The sequence below is a fragment of the Oncorhynchus clarkii genome, chromosome 5 (genome assembly GCF_045791955.1).
Source record: "Oncorhynchus clarkii lewisi isolate Uvic-CL-2024 chromosome 5, UVic_Ocla_1.0, whole genome shotgun sequence".
NCBI lineage: Eukaryota > Metazoa > Chordata > Actinopteri > Salmoniformes > Salmonidae > Oncorhynchus > Oncorhynchus clarkii.
The window spans coordinates 91,016,059-91,033,741 of NC_092151.1; the positions used below are offsets into that span (position 1 = coordinate 91,016,059).

The 17,683-nt window shown below is 46.8% G+C and overlaps 1 protein-coding gene across 1 annotated transcript in view; it reads right to left on the reverse strand.

Moving 5' to 3' along the window:
• Positions 1–209: 209 nt before the first annotated feature.
• Positions 210–17,683, reverse strand: part of LOC139409560 (activating transcription factor 6) — a 112,398-nt gene continuing 94,924 nt past the window's right edge. The window contains exon 16 of the mRNA XM_071154892.1: positions 210–2,844. Within this exon, the coding sequence (XP_071010993.1) occupies positions 2,648–2,844 (197 nt within the window). The 3' untranslated portion in view covers positions 210–2,647. The remainder of the gene's footprint in view (positions 2,845–17,683) is intronic.

Below are 17,683 nucleotides of genomic sequence, written 5' to 3' on the forward strand. Positions count from 1 at the left end.
GAGACAAAATACATTCCTTTAGCCAATACTGGAGGGTAGAGAGAGAGAGAGTCCTCTCCTGCTTAATTTACGACCGGGTGTGTAGGTGTCAAAACCCCCACACCAGTTCCCTCATCCCCTCTGCGGGTGAGAGAAGGTATGGTTATTGTCAGCGATTGCCAAGCTGATCCGACCCATTGTGATCCTCACCATGACAACACACACACATCCAAAGTTTCATCCAGTGTTTTATTTATTTGCATTTAGCAATATTATACAAAAATCTTCATCAGGTGGAAACTGTCATAATTTTCCTCTCAGCTCCCTGAATAATCATGGGTACATAGTCAAAATGACATTACTCTGAATAAAACGCGTTTTTCAAGCAAATAAATGCACAATATAACTGCTGGTGTCATACACACACAGACATGAGTGGATAGAGGGTCACATTTAAAAGGTTGAAATGCTGTTGCGCTAATCAGTACACTCGTTCAAACAAAACGCTTATAAACTACAATATTTGGGGGAGAAAAATCATCCTATTGCTTTCTGAAATGAAACAACAATCGTACACAGGATATTATAATCAGGACTCCCAGCCAGAGAACAGCGAGCATGTATACACCAAACTGAACAAGTCACAATAGTATTACAAATAAAAACTACTTTAACGTTATCAAATGCAGTTGGGAAGTGAGTGAATCAAGTGAGTGAATCAAGTGAGTGAATCAAGATCTAGACGTTTGAGACAAGCAGGTTGCCTAGCAATGGTGCAAAACTATTTAATGTTTAAAACAAAAAGCATTATGCCCCATCATTTCACAAAACGTTCCCGTGGCAACTAATAATTTTTTCTTTCTTCTTTTTTAAATTTTTTAAATGCTCTTTTCAGTAAGCTAAATATTATAATACACATACGCTTTTATCCAAACGACTTAGTCATACGTGCATCCATATTCTGAGTACAGGGATCCTCCGCCATCAGAAAATATTTCTGTTTGTTAAAGTGCAATCAGGCCAAGTGGACAGACGGGTTCGGGTTAACATCTCGGGTCACTATGACAACCGACATGGGTCAACATGAACTCCTCTTTACTCACTAGGATTAGGTCTGACAAACGTTGCTGTTCCTTGCCAACCTGTTGAATCTAAATGACTTTAAAAAAAAAAGAAACGGTTGGATTTTTCAAAGACGAGCGTTTAAGACTGTGACACATTGATATTTCATAGAGATAATGTCTCATCTCGTATCTGATATTTCAGCTGCTAACCGTCCATTCATCAATGTGTAAGTATGTTTCCTATGTGTCCATGGAAATTGAAAGTCCTGGGGCTTATATAAAAAACAATGACCTTCCAATAGCCAACACCATACTATCCACACTTCTACCCACTCTCTCCACTATCCACACTTCTACCCACTCCCCACACTTCTACCCACTCTCTCCCCTACCCATACTACAATCCCTTCTCTCCCCTACCCACACTACAATCCACTCTCTCCAAAGGAAACCTCTACAATAACATAGTCACACTATACAATATGATGTATCCCCAAATGGAACATATTTGGGAAATAATAACTTTTCAGATCAATGAAATATACAGTATGTAAATGATATACTTTCATAGGTATGACAACATGTCAGTAGAGATGTGGTCTCTATTCAGAACAGAGGACTTCAACAAATAACATTTTCTGTAGAGTATAACACTCCCCAAACGTATATTAGCACAGTGCAAACAGAAGTGAAAACAAAAACAACATCCAATAGGAATTCTTCATCGTAGCTACACTATATTGAAAACAAAACCTAAAAACAGAGAAACAACAGTGACCAATACTTTTAGTGGTTGGACTGCTTTAGCTTTAACACGTTGAAATTACTTCCTGAGTGTATTGCCACTATTGCTGTGATCATTTCAATGGTATCACAGACGAGGGTGATGAAAGCTTGAATCAGCATGAAATACTTCTATATAAAGCCTCAAGAAAACAAAAGAGATGTGAGGGATGGAGACTGACGAAGAGAAAGGGAGGGAGAGAACAACATGGCAGCCATGGGGTGAAAGTATTTGAGTTATGTTGGGGTGACTCAGGGTTCAATGCTCGGCCCCCTGCTGTTGCTCAGCAATTACCCTGGTAAGAGGGGCGTAGGGCCACAGTCAATCAGTCCAGACACACACAGAGCCTGGTCCTGGTCAGTCCAGACACACACAGAGCCTGGTCCTGGTCAGTCCAGACACACACAGAGCCTGGTCCTGGTCAGTCCAGACACACACAGAGCCTGGCTCTGGTCTTTGACCTTCAACAACCATGACGGATATCAGAGCTGAAAACAGAATGGCTAACTCACACTGACCATTTGAGCTAGCTTGGTATTGCATAATCCAAATCAAGGATAAGGGAGAAAACCTGATACCAGAGTTCAGTCAAATACATTTGTATATAATCATTTAAAAATGATCTCAGATCTGTAGAAAATTAAAAAAAGAACACAAGGTAAATAGAAACATGTGACCTGTTGTCACCTTCTGTTGTCACCATCTTTTAAACTGGTGGAGGAGAACAGATGTTTGTTGTTGTTCCATCTTTTCAATTTCACTGTTCAATTGGTTGGTGGGAGTTACGGGTTTGTGCGTCAATTCGATTGGTTGATAGAGGTTACGCGGAACCCATGAGCACCTGGACAGGAGACGTGGCCTTGCTGTCCGCAGGTGAAGGCGGGTACAGGGTGTCGGTGCGGTTGACACGCAGGAATGGTGGGATACTGGAGGACTTGATGTGGAGAATCCTGGTGTCTGTGACCTCACAGTCAATCTGCATCATCACCTCAAACTCCTGGTCCTTGATCACACGATCTGTTAACGAGACAGGGAGAATCAATGCATTAGAAGAAAAAAAAACAAGTAAGCTTCCTCAGTTGAAACCCAGCTGGGCCTGGCTATACCTTCCCTCCTCCCCCCCTCCCTATGACAGAGAGAGAGGGAGTAGATACCTCTATCAATAGTAGTAGAGTGGAGTGGGCGGTTAGTTAGGGGTTAAGAGCCAGAGAGAGGGATGAAGGAGAGATAAACAGAGGAGAGAGGTGAGTCACCCACTGGCACTCTCTCCTGTAGAGAGAAACACAACAGCTCTAAACAAAGACAGACATGCAAACCAGACAGAGAGAACATAAAGAAGTTCCCTGGTGTGTGAGATAGAGGGAGAGAGAGGAAGAGGGAGAGAGAGGGATAGAGAGAGAGAAAGAGGGAGAGAGAGAGGGGGAGAGAGAGAGAGAGAAAGAGAGAGAGGGGGAGAGAGGAAGAGAGAGGAAGAGGGGAAGAGAGGGGGAGAGAGGTAGAGAGGAAGATGGAGATACGAAGAGGGAGAGGAAGAGAGGGAGAGAGGTAGAGAGGAAGAGGAGGAGAGAGGAAGAGGGGAAGAGAGGTAGAGAGGAAGAGGAAGAGAGAGGAAGAGAGGTAGAGAGGAAGAGGAGGAGAGAGGAAGAGGAGGAGAGAGGAAGAGGAGGAGAGAGGAAGAGATGAAGAGGAGAGAGGGGAAGATGGAGCATGGAGAGTATGTCTGAACGGATCCCTGCAAGCAGGTTTACATTACCAAACCACTGACACTTCATATCTCTTACTATGGCTTTGTCTGTCTATAGGACTGGTGGTGGTGGGTCTGTGGTGAGAGAGAGGGGGTGGGGGGATCCCTATATGATGTTTCTATCTCCAGCTGCATGGGGGGGGGGGGCTCCCTATGATGTCTCCATCTCCAGCTGCATGGGGAGGGGAGGGGGGGTCCCTATATGATGTCTCTATCTCCAGCTGCATGGGGAGGGGCGGGGAGGGGTCCCTATATGATGTCTCTATCTCCAGCTGCATGGGGGGGGGGGGGGTACAGTAGTTTACAGGCAATGCAGAAAGTCACATTAGAGAGAGGGTTCTGGACAGCCAGCTACATTTGGGGGTATGAGAGGTAGAGAGGAGAGGTATGAGAGGTAGAGAGGAGAGGTATGAGAGGCTAGGCCGTGAGAAACCCAACACCGTTGGCATTACAGCATGTGTGGGCTAGAGAAACATCATGATATATAAGCTATTCCTAAAACTGGGTTTCTGCACACTGTTGGCAAACATTTCTAACAAATTACCAAACGTCCCAACTCTCCTTAGCCCGCTGACTGAGTGGCCAAAACACAGACAGCCAGGACACACAAGCACACGCACAAACACGCACGCATATACACACACAGAGGGGCCCACTTCAAACAGCATGACTTTGAGGTACCTACCAAAAGCCCCCCAGGTCTTTGTTTGTGTCTGCCAGGTCTGTGTGTGTGTGTGTGTGTGTGTGTCAGGTCTCTCCTTTCCCCTTTTACTAGTGCCACCTGGAAGCCTTCCAGAAAGCTCCTTCCTTCCCACACGGACTGTCAGTGGCAGTCTGGCAGGATAGTCTGCTGTGTGCCAGTGTGTGTGTGTGTGTGTGTGTGTGCGTCACTCCCTTTTGTTTTGATTAAGCCTCTGGGTCTGACAAAACAACATTAGTGGAAACTCAAGAGGGCATTTGTGATTCAGTGGTCAGCCAGCTTGATAAAGATTATGGAGATAAGAGTGGGCACTGGGCACAGTTTGGAATTGGGTTTTTTGTTAGAGGCAATTTCAGTCAACAAAAACAAATTATGTTCTAATAAGACAGTCAGTCAGTGGGCCGTTTAAAATGCTTCTAACAACCGTACTACCAATCCAGCCAACCGTGCTACCAATCCAGCCAACCGTGCTACCAATCCAGCCAACCGTGCTACCAATCCAGCCAACCGAGCTACCAATCCAGCCAACCGAGCTACCAATCCAGCCAACCGAGCCACCAATCCAGCCAACCGAGCCACCAATCCAGCCAACCGAGCCACCAATCCAGCCAACCGAGCCACCAATCCAGCCAACCGAGCCACCAATCCAGCCAACCGAGCCACCAATCCAGCCAACCGAGCCACCAATCCAGCCAACCGAGCCACCAATCCAGCCAACCGAGCTACCAATCCAGCCAACCTAGCTACCAATCCAGCCGAACCGAGCTACCAATCCAGCCAACCTAGCTACCAATCCAGCCAACCTAGCTACCAATCCAGCCAACCGAGCTACCAATCTAGCCAACCGAGCTACCAATCTAGCCAACCTAGCTACCAATCTAGCCAACCTAGCTACCAATCTAGCCAACCTAGCTACCAATCTAGCCAACCTAGCTACCAATCTAGCCAACCTAGCTACCAATCTAGCCAACCTAGCTACCAATCTAGCCAACCTAGCTACCAATCTAGCCAACCGAGCTACCAATCTAGCCAACCTAGCTACCAATCTAGCCAACCGAGCTACCAATCCAGCCAGTTCTCCTTCAATATTAAAGCAGCAATACATTTTTATTGGTCACATACACAGGTTTAGCAGATATTATTGTGAGTGTAGAGAAATGCTTGTGCTTCTAAACTCAGCAAAAAAAGAAACTTCCCTTTTTCAGGACCCTGTCTTTCAAAGATAATTTGTAAAAATCCAAATAACTTCACAGATCTTCATTGTAAAGGGTTTAAACACGGTTTCCCATGCTTGTTCAACGAACCATAAACAATTAATGAACACGCACCTGGGGAACGGTCGTTAAGACACTAACAGCTTACAGACGGTAGGCAATTAAGGTCACAGTTATGAAAACTTAGGACACTAAAGAGGCCTTTCTACTGACTCTGAAAAACACCAAAAGAAAGATGCCCAGGGTCCCTGCCCATCTGCTTGAACGTGCCTTAGGCATGCTGCAAGGAGGCATGAGGACTGCAGATGTGGCCAGGGCAATAAATTGCAATGTCCGTATTGTGAGACGCCTAAGACTACAGGGAGACAGGATGGACAGCTGATCGTCCTCGCAGTGGCAGACCACGTGTAACAACACCTGCACAGGATTGGTACATCCCAACATCACACCTGCGGGACAGGTACAGGATGGCAACAACAACAACTGCCCGAGTTACACCAGGAATGCACAATCCCTCAATCAAATCAAATCAAATTTATTTATATAGCCCTTCGTACATCAGCTGATATCTCAAAGTGCTGTACAGAAACCCAGCCTAAAACCCCAAACAGCAAGCAATGCAGGTGTAGAAGCACGTGCACAATCAGTGCTCAGACGGTCCGCAATAGGCTGAGAGAGGCTGGACAGGGCTTGTAGGCATCTCCGGCAACAACGTTGCCTATGGGCACAAACCCACCATTGCTGGACCAGACAGGACTGGCAAAAGTGCCCTTCACTGACGAGTCGCGGTTTTGTCTCACCAGGGGTGATGGTTTACGGATTCGCGTTTATCGTTGAAGGAATGAGCATTACACCGAGGCCTGTACTCTGGAGCGGGATCGATTTGGAGGTAGAGGGTTCGTCATTGTCTGGGGCGGTGTGTCACAGCATCAGCAGACTGAGCTTGTTGTCATTGCAGGCAATCTCAACGTTGTGCGTTACAGAGAAGACATCCTCCTCCCTCATGTGGTACCCTTCCTGCAGGCTCATCCTGACATGACCCTCCAGCATGAAAATGCCACCAGCCATACTGCTCGTTCTGTGCGTGATTTCCTGCAAGACAGGAATGTCAGTGTTCTGCCATGGCCAGCGAAGAGCCCGGATCTCAATCCCATTGAGCACGTCTGGGACCTGTTGGATCAGAGAGTGAGGGCTAGGGCCATTCCTCCCAGAAATGTCCAGGAACTTGCAGGTGCCTTGGTGGAAGAGTGGGCTAACATCTCACAGCAAGAACTGGCAAATCTGGTGCAGTCCATGAGGAGGAGATGCACTGCAGTAGTTAATGCAGCTGGTGGCCACACCAAATAATGACTTACTTTTGATTTGGGGCACATTATTCAATTTCTGTTAGTCACATGTCTGTGGAACTTGTTCAGTTTATGTCTCAGTTGTTGAATCTTATTATGTTCATACAAATATTTACAGATGTTAAGTTCGCTGAAAATAAACGCAGTTGACAGTGAGAGGACGTTTCTTTTTTTGCTGAGTTTATTAGAATTGACCAGTTTCTGGCAGTTATTTATCCCAGGAAAAGTGAGTTTGGTTTGGGCGGGAAATCTCGGTATCCCGGTATTCAACCCTACAAAGTACAAAGAACGAGCTCTCAAAAACCCCATAGGTGGAGTAAACAGATAGTTCGACGTCTATGAACACGCTGTCATACATCACCCCAACGAGTCATCACATTGATGAGAAGTGGGACATGAAGTCCCTCCCATGTACTGACCACTGAGAACATGGAGGAGAGGAACACAGCAGAGAACATGAAACGGTATTAACTACCATTGTTGCTGAGTGGGTAGGGGACAGCAGTAAGGTGAACATTGTCTGGTTGCCAGGACTGTGGTAGATGGAACTGCACTGCCCCCTAGCGGTCATACGCAGGACCATATCTGCACTGTGAATTCACATATATATAAATAATTTCCCCCCCTTGTCGTTTAAACTATAAATAAAATGGCAGTTTAAACATTAAGAAAACGTTTTACATTTTTCACATCCCGAATGTCTATAGAACTGGCCTGATATAGAGTGACGTCTATAGAACTGGCCTGATACAGAACTGGCCTGATATAGAGTGACGTCTATGGAACTGGCCTGATATAGAGTGACGTCTATAGAACTGGCCTGATATAGAGTGACGTCTACAGAACTGGCCTGATATAGAGTGACGTCTACAGAACTGGCCTGATATAGAGTGACGTCTACAGAACTGGCCTGATATAGAGTGACGTCTACAGAACTGGCCTGATATAGAGTGACGTCTACAGAACGGGCCTGATATAGAGTGACGTCTATAGAACTGGCCTGATATAGAGTGACGTCTACAGAACTGGCCTGATATAGAGTGACGTCTACAGAACTGGCCTGATATAGAGTGACGTCTATAGAACTGGCCTGATATAGAGTGATGTCTATAGAACTGGTGGGGGCTCCTCTGCTAGGTTTCTGTCCCCAGTGGTTAGGTTGAGTTAGGAGTAGGACCATTTGAAAACAACTACTGCTGACAGCACTGTTGTGCTCAACCTCCTGTTACACTCTGCCACTATGCAGTGAACCTAAAATCCTCAAAATTGGAAAGACGCCGCAGGGTGTGTATGTGAGTGAGTGAGTGAGTGAGTGAGTGAGTGAGTGAGTGAGACAGAGAGAGAGGAGACAGAGAGAGAGGAGACAGAGAGAGAGAGGAGACAGAGAGAGAGAGGAGACAGAGAGAGAGAGGAGACAGAGAGAGAGAGGAGAGAGAGAGGAGAGAGAGAGGAGAGATAGAGAGGAGAGATAGAGAGGAGAGATAGAGGAGAGATAGAGAGAGAGAGAGAGAGAGAGAGAGAGAGAGAGAGAGAGAGAGAGAGAGAGAGAGACAGAGACAGACAGAGAGACAGAGAGAGAGAGAGAGAGAGAGAGAGAGAGAGAGAGAGAGAGACAGAGACGATGGCCCCCAGTAAAAACACCTGTAATCAAAAAATGATGTCAGTAATTTCCAAACATTCTTCGATTCTAAACACGTCGCTTCCAATTGATTGAGCTCCTTTCAAACGAAGGGGATCGTTAAACATAACAGAGAGAGAGAGAGAGAGTCCTTCTCTCCATTTAAGGAGCCAACCCTTCAGCCAGAAATATTTGGAAAATCATAGAACGTCAACGAACTTTTACAGAATCAATTAAGCATAGACATACCACTGTTCCGAAATAGCCAATGACCTACATCAATCCAATGTATTTATAAAGCCCAGCTGATGTCTCAAAGTGCTGTACAGAAAGCCAGCCTAAAACCCCAAACAGCAAGCAATGCAGGTGTAGAAGCACGGTGGCTATGAAAAATGACATCAAAGTCCCAATCCCGAATTGTATGTTATTGTCCAGGACAGACCAAACGATGGTTCCCTATTAGCAAAACCGATCCCCTTCCTCCAGATGAAAGCCATTTGGTGACTGGGGGGGGGGGGCATTCCTGCAGAGCAAGACAGCTGGAAAGAATTACCCTCCCTTCCTCTGCCATGGAGCACTAATGGTATTGAGGTATTTTTTTCTATCTAAGGGTCTGGGCCCAACTAAAGATGCATTCGGAAAGTATTCAGACCCCTTGACTTTTTCCATATTTCGTTTCAGACTTATTCTAAAAAGGATTAAATACAAAAAAAATGCTCATCAACCTACGCACCTCATGGCAAAGCGAACAGGTTTTTAATTTTTTTGTTGTTGTTGAAATACCTTATTTACATAAGTATTCAGACCCTTTGCTATGAGACTCGAAGTTGATCTCAGGTGCATCCTGTTTCCATTGATCTTCCATGAGATGTTTCTACAACTTGATTGGAGTCCACCTGTGGTAAATTAAATTGATTGGACATGATTTGGGAAGGCACACACCTGTCTATATAAGGTCCTGCAGTTGACAGTGGATGTCAGAGCAAAAACCAAGCCATGAGGTCGAAGGAATTGTCCGTACAGCTCCGAGACAGGATTGTGTCGAGGCACAGATCTGGGGAAGAGGACCAACAAATGTCTGCAGCATTGAAGGGCCTCAAGAACACAGTGGTCTCCATCATTCTGAAATAGAAGAAGTTTGGAACCACCAAAACTCTTCCTAGAGCTGGTCGCAAGGCCAAACCGAGCAATCGGGGGAGAAGGGCCTTGGTCAGGGAGGTGATGAAGAACCCAATGGTCACTCTGACAGAGCTCCAGAGTTCCTTTGTGGAGATGGGAGAACCTTCCAGAAGGACAACCATCTCTGCAGCACTCCACCAATCAGGCCTTTATGGTAGAGTGGCCAGACGGAAGACACTCCTCAGGCACATGATAGCTCACTTGGAGTTTGCCAAAAGGCCCCTAAAGACTCTCAGACCATGAGAAACAAGATGGTCTCTCTGGTCTGATGAAACCAAGATTGAACTCTTGGCCTGAATGCCAAGCGTCACGCCTGGAGGAAACATGGCACCATCCGTAAGGTGAAGCCTGGTGGTAGCAGTATCATGCTGTAGGGATGTTTTTCAGCGACAGGGACTGGAAGACTAGTCAGGATCGAGGGAAAGATTAACGGAGCAAAGCAGCGAGAGATCCTTGATGGAAACCTGCTCCAGGGTGCTCAGGACCTCAGACGGGGGCAAAGGTTCACTTTCCAACAGGACATTGACCTTAAGCACACAGCCAAGACAATGCAGAGCCCAACCTGAACCCTATCGAACATCTCTGGAGACCTGAAAATAGCTGTGCAGGGTCAATGTCCTGTTAGAAGGTGAACCTTCAACCCCAGTCTGAGGTCCTGAGTGCTCTGCAGCAGGTTTTCATCAAGGATCTCTCGCTCCCCATCCAACCTGACAGAGCTTGAGAGGATCTGCAGAGAAGAATGCAGGTGTGTCAAGCTTGTAGAAGACTCAAGGCTATAATTGCTGCCAAAGGTGCTTCAACAAAGTACTAAGTACTGTGTTCTTGGGGATCTCGACACAATCCTGTCTCGGAGCTCTACTGACAATTCCTTCGACCTCATGGTTGGATTTTTGCTCTGACATGCACTGGCAACTGTGGTACCTTCTACAGACAGGTGTGTGCCTTTCTAAATCATGTTCAATCAATTGAATTTACCACAGGTGGACAACAATCGAGTTGTAGAAACATGTCCAGATTGTAGGATTTTTAATGAATTTAATAGCAAATTATGGAGGTTCAAACAGGTGCCATTAATACAGGTAACGAGTGGAGGACAGAGGAGCCTCTTGAAGAGCCAGAAATCTTGCTTGTTTGTAGGTGACCAAATACTTATTTTCCACCATAATTTGCAAATAAATTCCTTAAAAATCCTACAATGTGATTTTCTGGATTTTTTTCCCCCATTTTGTCTGTCATAGTTGAAGTGTACCTATGATGAAAATTACAGGCCTCCCTCATCTTTTTAAGTGGGAGAACTTGCACAATTGGTGGCTGACTAAATACTTTTTTGCCCCACTGTACATTCAAACAGTTTTGATTTGGCAGGTGGGCATGCATTTACCACACTTCCTGGAATTCAAATGGACATATTTTTCTGTGCGGTATAATAAACTAACATCTTACAGAGTCAGTATAATCTCCTTGAATACCACTACAATCATTGTTGGGATTCAGGACGTTTAGTGGGAAAACGGCTAATCGGATTTCACTATTTACGTGACTTCGGTAAACCAAGTGACCAATGTGGCCTTAAGCATTCCATCCCTGACGAAACGGACCAAGAACAATGTTTACCTTCATTCATCTACAACAACGCTCCAGAGAGAGAGAGAGAGAGAGCGAGAGTCTTTACCAATATAATGCCGTGCTCTTCCCTCCCTGCTGAGTAACAATATCATGTTCCACTGACTGACTCACTCCCTCCCTGGGCTAGCTCACCGCTAATCAATTCAGATGCTACATACAGAGCCAGAATGAAGGGAGGAAGGGATAAATAGAGAGGGAAAGAAAGAGATCGAGAAAGACAATAAACACAATTTTGCCAACAAAAAAAAAATAGAAAAATGTGAAGAAGAGAGAGCAAGAATCATTCTGTAATAACAGGGCCAGTTGAAAAGCCAAGAACAACAGAATCATTCATTTAATTATTCACACTCATCTTTTGGCTTCAGTATTTTGCAACACGACAAAACCCTTCCAAGTCAGTTTAATGTTCTTGTTCATTGTGTGGGGATGATGCTAACCCACTCCAGACAGTACTGCAGAGATAAGGTACAGTACGTAGCCTAGCATGGATGCCAAACATGGAGTCGGGTCATCTCTATGGCCTTTGTTCTCCCATTAAATCAGTATCAGTGGTCCAGCCAGCCAAGAGAAGGACCATAGAGAAAACAAGACCACAATGTTGTCATGGAAATCAAGGCCAAAACACAAACAGATGTTCAGTTAGGACAGCACAGAAAATACTTTGGGCCACACGAGAATGACAAATATAATAAACAACTAGTTCAGACAGAAATATCAACCGATCACGCAGGTCTTGAGGTGAACAGGTTTGCTTGTGGATGAGATAAGAGAACCTGATCCGATCCTGTGGTGCCCAAAGCAACAGTGTGGTTTTTGTGTAATAAATGACTGGTTTCTGAGACATCCTTACACCCTAGCATAGTGAACTACGACTTGGATGACTGCTTTTCAAATGAGCTGATAGCTCAAAACACACTTCCTAATGGTTAACACATACAGATCTATGTGAAAATATAGCCATGTGGTCTGATCGTGATTGGCTCATGTGTATCTACTCACACTTCTTGCTTCCTGTTAAATTAGCCAATCAACGGCCTGATTGAGGTCTAGCAGTACAATACTGTTGAGTTAGAGATTACTTTACTTAGATTTGAGTGTATTAGGTAGTTGTTGTGGAATTCTTAGATTACTTGTTAGATACTGCTGCACTGTCGGAACTAAACTCAACAAGTCCTGTCTGGTCCAGCGATGGTGGGTTTGTGCCCATAGGCGACGTTGTTGCCGGTAATGTCTGGTGAGGACCTGCCTTACAACAGGCCTACAAGCCCTCAGTCCAGCCTCTCTCAGCCAATTGTGGACAGTCTGAGCACTGATGGAGGGATTGTGCATTCCTGGTGTAACCCAGGCAGATGTTGCCATCCTGTATCTTTCCCACAGGTGTGATGATCACTAATGCGCGCCGACAGAGATGGCCGCCTCGCTTTGCGTTCCTAGGAAACTATGCAGTTTTGTTTTTTTTACGTGTTATTTCTTACATTGGTACCCCAGGTCATCTTAGGTTTCATTACATACAGTCGAGAAGAACTACTGAATATAAGATCAGCGTCAACTCACCATCAGTACGACCAAGAATATGTTTTTCGCAACGCGGATCCTGTGTTCTGCCTTACAAACAGGACAACGGAGTGGATCCCATGCAGCGACCCAAAAAAACGACTCCGAAAAAGAGGGAAACGAGGCGGTCTTCTGGTCAGACTCCGGAGACGGGCACACAGTGCACCACTCCCTAGCATTCTTCTTGCCAATGTCCAGTCTCTTGACAACAAGGTTGATGAAATCCGAGCAAGGGTAGCATTCCAGAGGGACATCAGAGACTGTAACGTTCTTTGCTTCACGGAATCATGGCTCACTGGAGAGACGCTATCCGAGGCGGTGCAGCCAACGGGTTTCTCCACGCATCGCGCCAACAGAAACAAACATCTTTCTGGTAAGAAGAGGGGCGGGGGCGTATGCCTTATGGCTAACGTGACATGGTGTGATGAAAGAAACATACAGGAACTCAAATCCTTCTGTTCACCTGATTTAGAATTCCACAAGCATTTCGCTACACTCGCATTAACATCTGCTAACCATGTGTATGTGACAAATAAAATTTGATTTGATTTGATGTCTGCAGTCCCATGCCTCCTTGCAGTATACACCTAAGGCGCGTTCACGCAGATGAGCAGGGACCCTGGGCATCTTTCTTTTGGTGTTTTTTAGAGTCAGTAGAAAGGCCTCTTTAGTGTTCTAAGTTTTCATAACTGTGACCTTAATTGCCTACCGTCTGTAAGCTGTTAGTGTCTTAACGACCGTTCCCCAGGTGCATGTTCATTAATTGTTTATGGTTCGTTGAACAAGCATGGGAAACAGTGTTAAAACCCTTTACAATAAATATCTGTGAAGTTATTTTAGATTTTTACAAATGATCTTTGAAAGACAGGGTCCTGAAAAAGGGACGTTTCTTTTTTTGCTGAGTTTAGAAGCACAAGCATTTCGCTACACTCACAATAATATCTGCTAAACCTGTGTATGTGACCAATACATTTTTTTATTTGAGTTAGCCAATCAATGGCCTGATTGAGGTCTTACAGTACCATACTGTTCAACTAGCCAATCAACAGCCTGATTGAGGTCTTACAGCACCAGTGCCAACTCTCTAACATGGCAGCTGTCATCTGAGAGCTTTAAAGCCGGTTTTACACTTTTATCCAAAGCGACTTAAAATACTGAGTGCATCAATTCTTGTGCTTTTTCGTACTGGTCCCTTCCCTTCTAGGCAGAGTTCCTCTGTCCAGTGTCTGTGTTCTTCTGCCCATCTTAATCTTTTCTTTTTCATGGCTTTTTCTTTGCAACTCTGTCTAGAAGGCCAGCATCCCGGAGTCGCCTCTTCACTGTTGACGTTGAGACTGGACAGAGGAACTCTGTCTAGAAGGCCAGCATCCCGGAGTCGCCTCTTCACTGTTGACGTTGAGACTGGACAGAGGAACTCTGTCTAGAAGGCCAGCATCCCGGAGTCGCCTCTTCACTGTTGACGTTGAGACTGGACAGAGGAACTCTGTCTAGAAGGCCAGCATCCCGGAGTCGCCTCTTCACTGTTGACGTTGAGACTGGACAGAGGAACTCTGCCTAGAAGGCCAGCATCCCGGAGTCGCCTCTTCACTGTTGACGTTGAGACTGGACAGAGGAACTCTGTCTAGAAGGCCAGCATCCCGGAGTCGCCTCTTCACTGTTGACGTTGAGACTGGACAGAGGAACTCTGCCTAGAAGGCCAGCATCCCGGAGTCGCCTCTTCACTGTTGACGTTGAGACTGGACAGAGGAACTCTGCCTAGCAGGCCAGCATCCCGGAGTCGACTCTTCACTGTTGACGTTGAGACTGGACAGAGGAACTCTGTCTAGAAGGCCAGCATCCCGGAGTCGCCTCTTCACTGTTGACGTTGAGACTGGACAGAGGAACTCTGTCTAGCAGGCCAGCATCCCGGAGTCGACTCTTCACTGTTGACGTTGAGACTGGACAGAGGAACTCTGTCTAGAAGGCCAGCATCCCGGAGTCGACTCTTCACTGTTGACGTTGAGACTGGACAGAGGAACTCTGTCTAGCAGGCCAGCATCCCGGAGTCGACTCTTCACTGTTGACGTTGAGACTGGACAGAGGAACTCTGTCTAGAAGGCCAGCATCCCGGAGTCGACTCTTCACTGTTGACGTTGAGACTGGACAGAGGAACTCTGCCTAGCAGGCCAGCATCCCGGAGTCGACTCTTCACTGTTGACGTTGAGACTGGACAGAGGAACTCTGTCTAGAAGGCCAGCATCCCGGAGTCGACTCTTCACTGTTGACGTTGAGACTGGACAGAGGAACTCTGTCTAGCAGGCCAGCATCCCGGAGTCGACTCTTCACTGTTGACGTTGAGACTGGACAGAGGAACTCTGTCTAGAAGGCCAGCATCCCGGAGTCGCCTCTTCACTGTTGACGTTGAGACTGGACAGAGGAACTCTGTCTAGCAGGCCAGCATCCCGGAGTCGACTCTTCACTGTTGACGTTGAGACTGGACAGAGGAACTCTGTCTAGAAGGCCAGCATCCCGGAGTCGACTCTTCACTGTTGACGTTGAGACTGGACAGAGGAACTCTGTCTAGCAGGCCAGCATCCCGGAGTCGACTCTTCACTGTTGACGTTGAGACTGGACAGAGGAACTCTGTCTAGAAGGCCAGCATCCCGGAGTCGACTCTTCACTGTTGACGTTGAGACTGGACAGAGGAACTCTGCCTAGCAGGCCAGCATCCCGGAGTCGACTCTTCACTGTTGACGTTGAGACTGGACAGAGGAACTCTGTCTAGAAGGCCAGCATCCCGGAGTCGACTCTTCACTGTTGACGTTGAGACTGGACAGAGGAACTCTGTCTAGCAGGCCAGCATCCCGGAGTCGACTCTTCACTGTTGACGTTGAGACTGGACAGAGGAACTCTGTCTAGCAGGCCAGCATCCCGGAGTCGACTCTTCACTGTTGACGTTGAGACTGGACAGAGGAACTCTGTCTAGCAGGCCAGCATCCCGGAGTCGACTCTTCACTGTTGACGTTGAGACTGGACAGAGGAACTCTGTCTAGCAGGCCAGCATCCCGGAGTCGACTCTTCACTGTTGACGTTGAGACTGGACAGAGGAACTCTGTCTAGCAGGCCAGCATCCCGGAGTCGACTCTTCACTGTTGACGTTGAGACTGGACAGAGGAACTCTGCCTAGCAGGCCAGCATCCCGGAGTCGCCTCTTCACTGTTGACGTTGAGACTGGACAGAGGAACTCTGCCTAGCAGGCCAGCATCCCGGAGTCACCTCTTCACTGTTGACGTTGAGACTGGACAGAGGAACTCTGCCTAGAAGGCCAGCATCCCGGAGTCGACTCTTCACTGTTGACGTTGAGACTGGACAGAGGAACTCTGCCTAGAAGGCCAGCATCCCGGAGTCGACTCTTCACTGTTGACGTTGAGACTGGACAGAGGAACTCTGCCTAGCAGGCCAGCATCCCGGAGTCGACTCTTCACTGTTGACGTTGAGACTGGACAGAGGAACTCTGTCTAGAAGGCCAGCATCCCGGAGTCGCCTCTTCACTGTTGACGTTGAGACTGGACAGAGGAACTCTGCCTAGAAGGCCAGCATCCCGGAGTCGCCTCTTCACTGTTGACGTTGAGACTGGACAGAGGAACTCTGCCTAGCAGGCCAGCATCCCGGAGTCGCCTCTTCACTGTTGACGTTGAGACTGGACAGAGGAACTCTGCCTAGAAGGCCAGCATCCCGGAGTCGCCTCTTCACTGTTGACGTTGAGACTGGACAGAGGAACTCTGTCTAGAAGGCCAGCATCCCGGAGTCGCCTCTTCACTGTTGACGTTGAGACTGGACAGAGGAACTCTGTCTAGCAGGCCAGCATCCCGGAGTCGACTCTTCACTGTTGACGTTGAGACTGGACAGAGGAACTCTGTCTAGAAGGCCAGCATCCCGGAGTCGACTCTTCACTGTTGACGTTGAGACTGGACAGAGGAACTCTGCCTAGCAGGCCAGCATCCCGGAGTCGACTCTTCACTGTTGACGTTGAGACTGGACAGAGGAACTCTGTCTAGAAGGCCAGCATCCCGGAGTCGACTCTTCACTGTTGACGTTGAGACTGGACAGAGGAACTCTGCCTAGCAGGCCAGCATCCCGGAGTCGACTCTTCACTGTTGACGTTGAGACTGGACAGAGGAACTCTGCCTAGCAGGCCAGCATCCCGGAGTCGACTCTTCACTGTTGACGTTGAGACTGGTGTTTTGCGGGTACTATTTAATGAAGCTGCCAGTTGAGGACATGTGAGGTGTCTGTTTCTCAAACTAGACACTCTAATGTACTTGTCATCTTGCTCAGTTGTAAACCGGAGCCTCCCACTCCTCTTTCTATTCTGGTTAGAGCCAGTTTGCACTGTTCTGTGAAGGGAGTAGTACACAGCGTTGTACGAGATCTTCAGTTTCTTGGCAATTTCTCACATGGAATAGCCTTCACTTCTCAGAACAAGAATAGACTGACGAGTTTCAGAAGAAAAAGGTCTTTGTTTCTGGCCATTTTGAGTCTGTAATGCTGATGTTCCAGATACTCAACTAGTCTAAAGAAGGCCAGTTGTATACATCAATCAATTTGTGAAGAAACCCAGAGGACAGGAAGAAGAGAAGAGAGCGAAGCCATTAAATGTACAGTGTATGGTGACAGATCTGTAGTAGAGTTGACTTACCATTAAATGTACAGTGTATGATGACAGATCTGTAGTAGAGTTGACTTACCATTAAATGTACAGTGTATGGTGACAGATCTGTAGTAGAGTTGACTCACCATTAATTGTACAGTGTATGGTGACAGATCTGTAGTAGAGTTGACTTACCATTAAATGTACAGTGTATGGTGACAGATCTGTAGTAGAGTTGACTCACC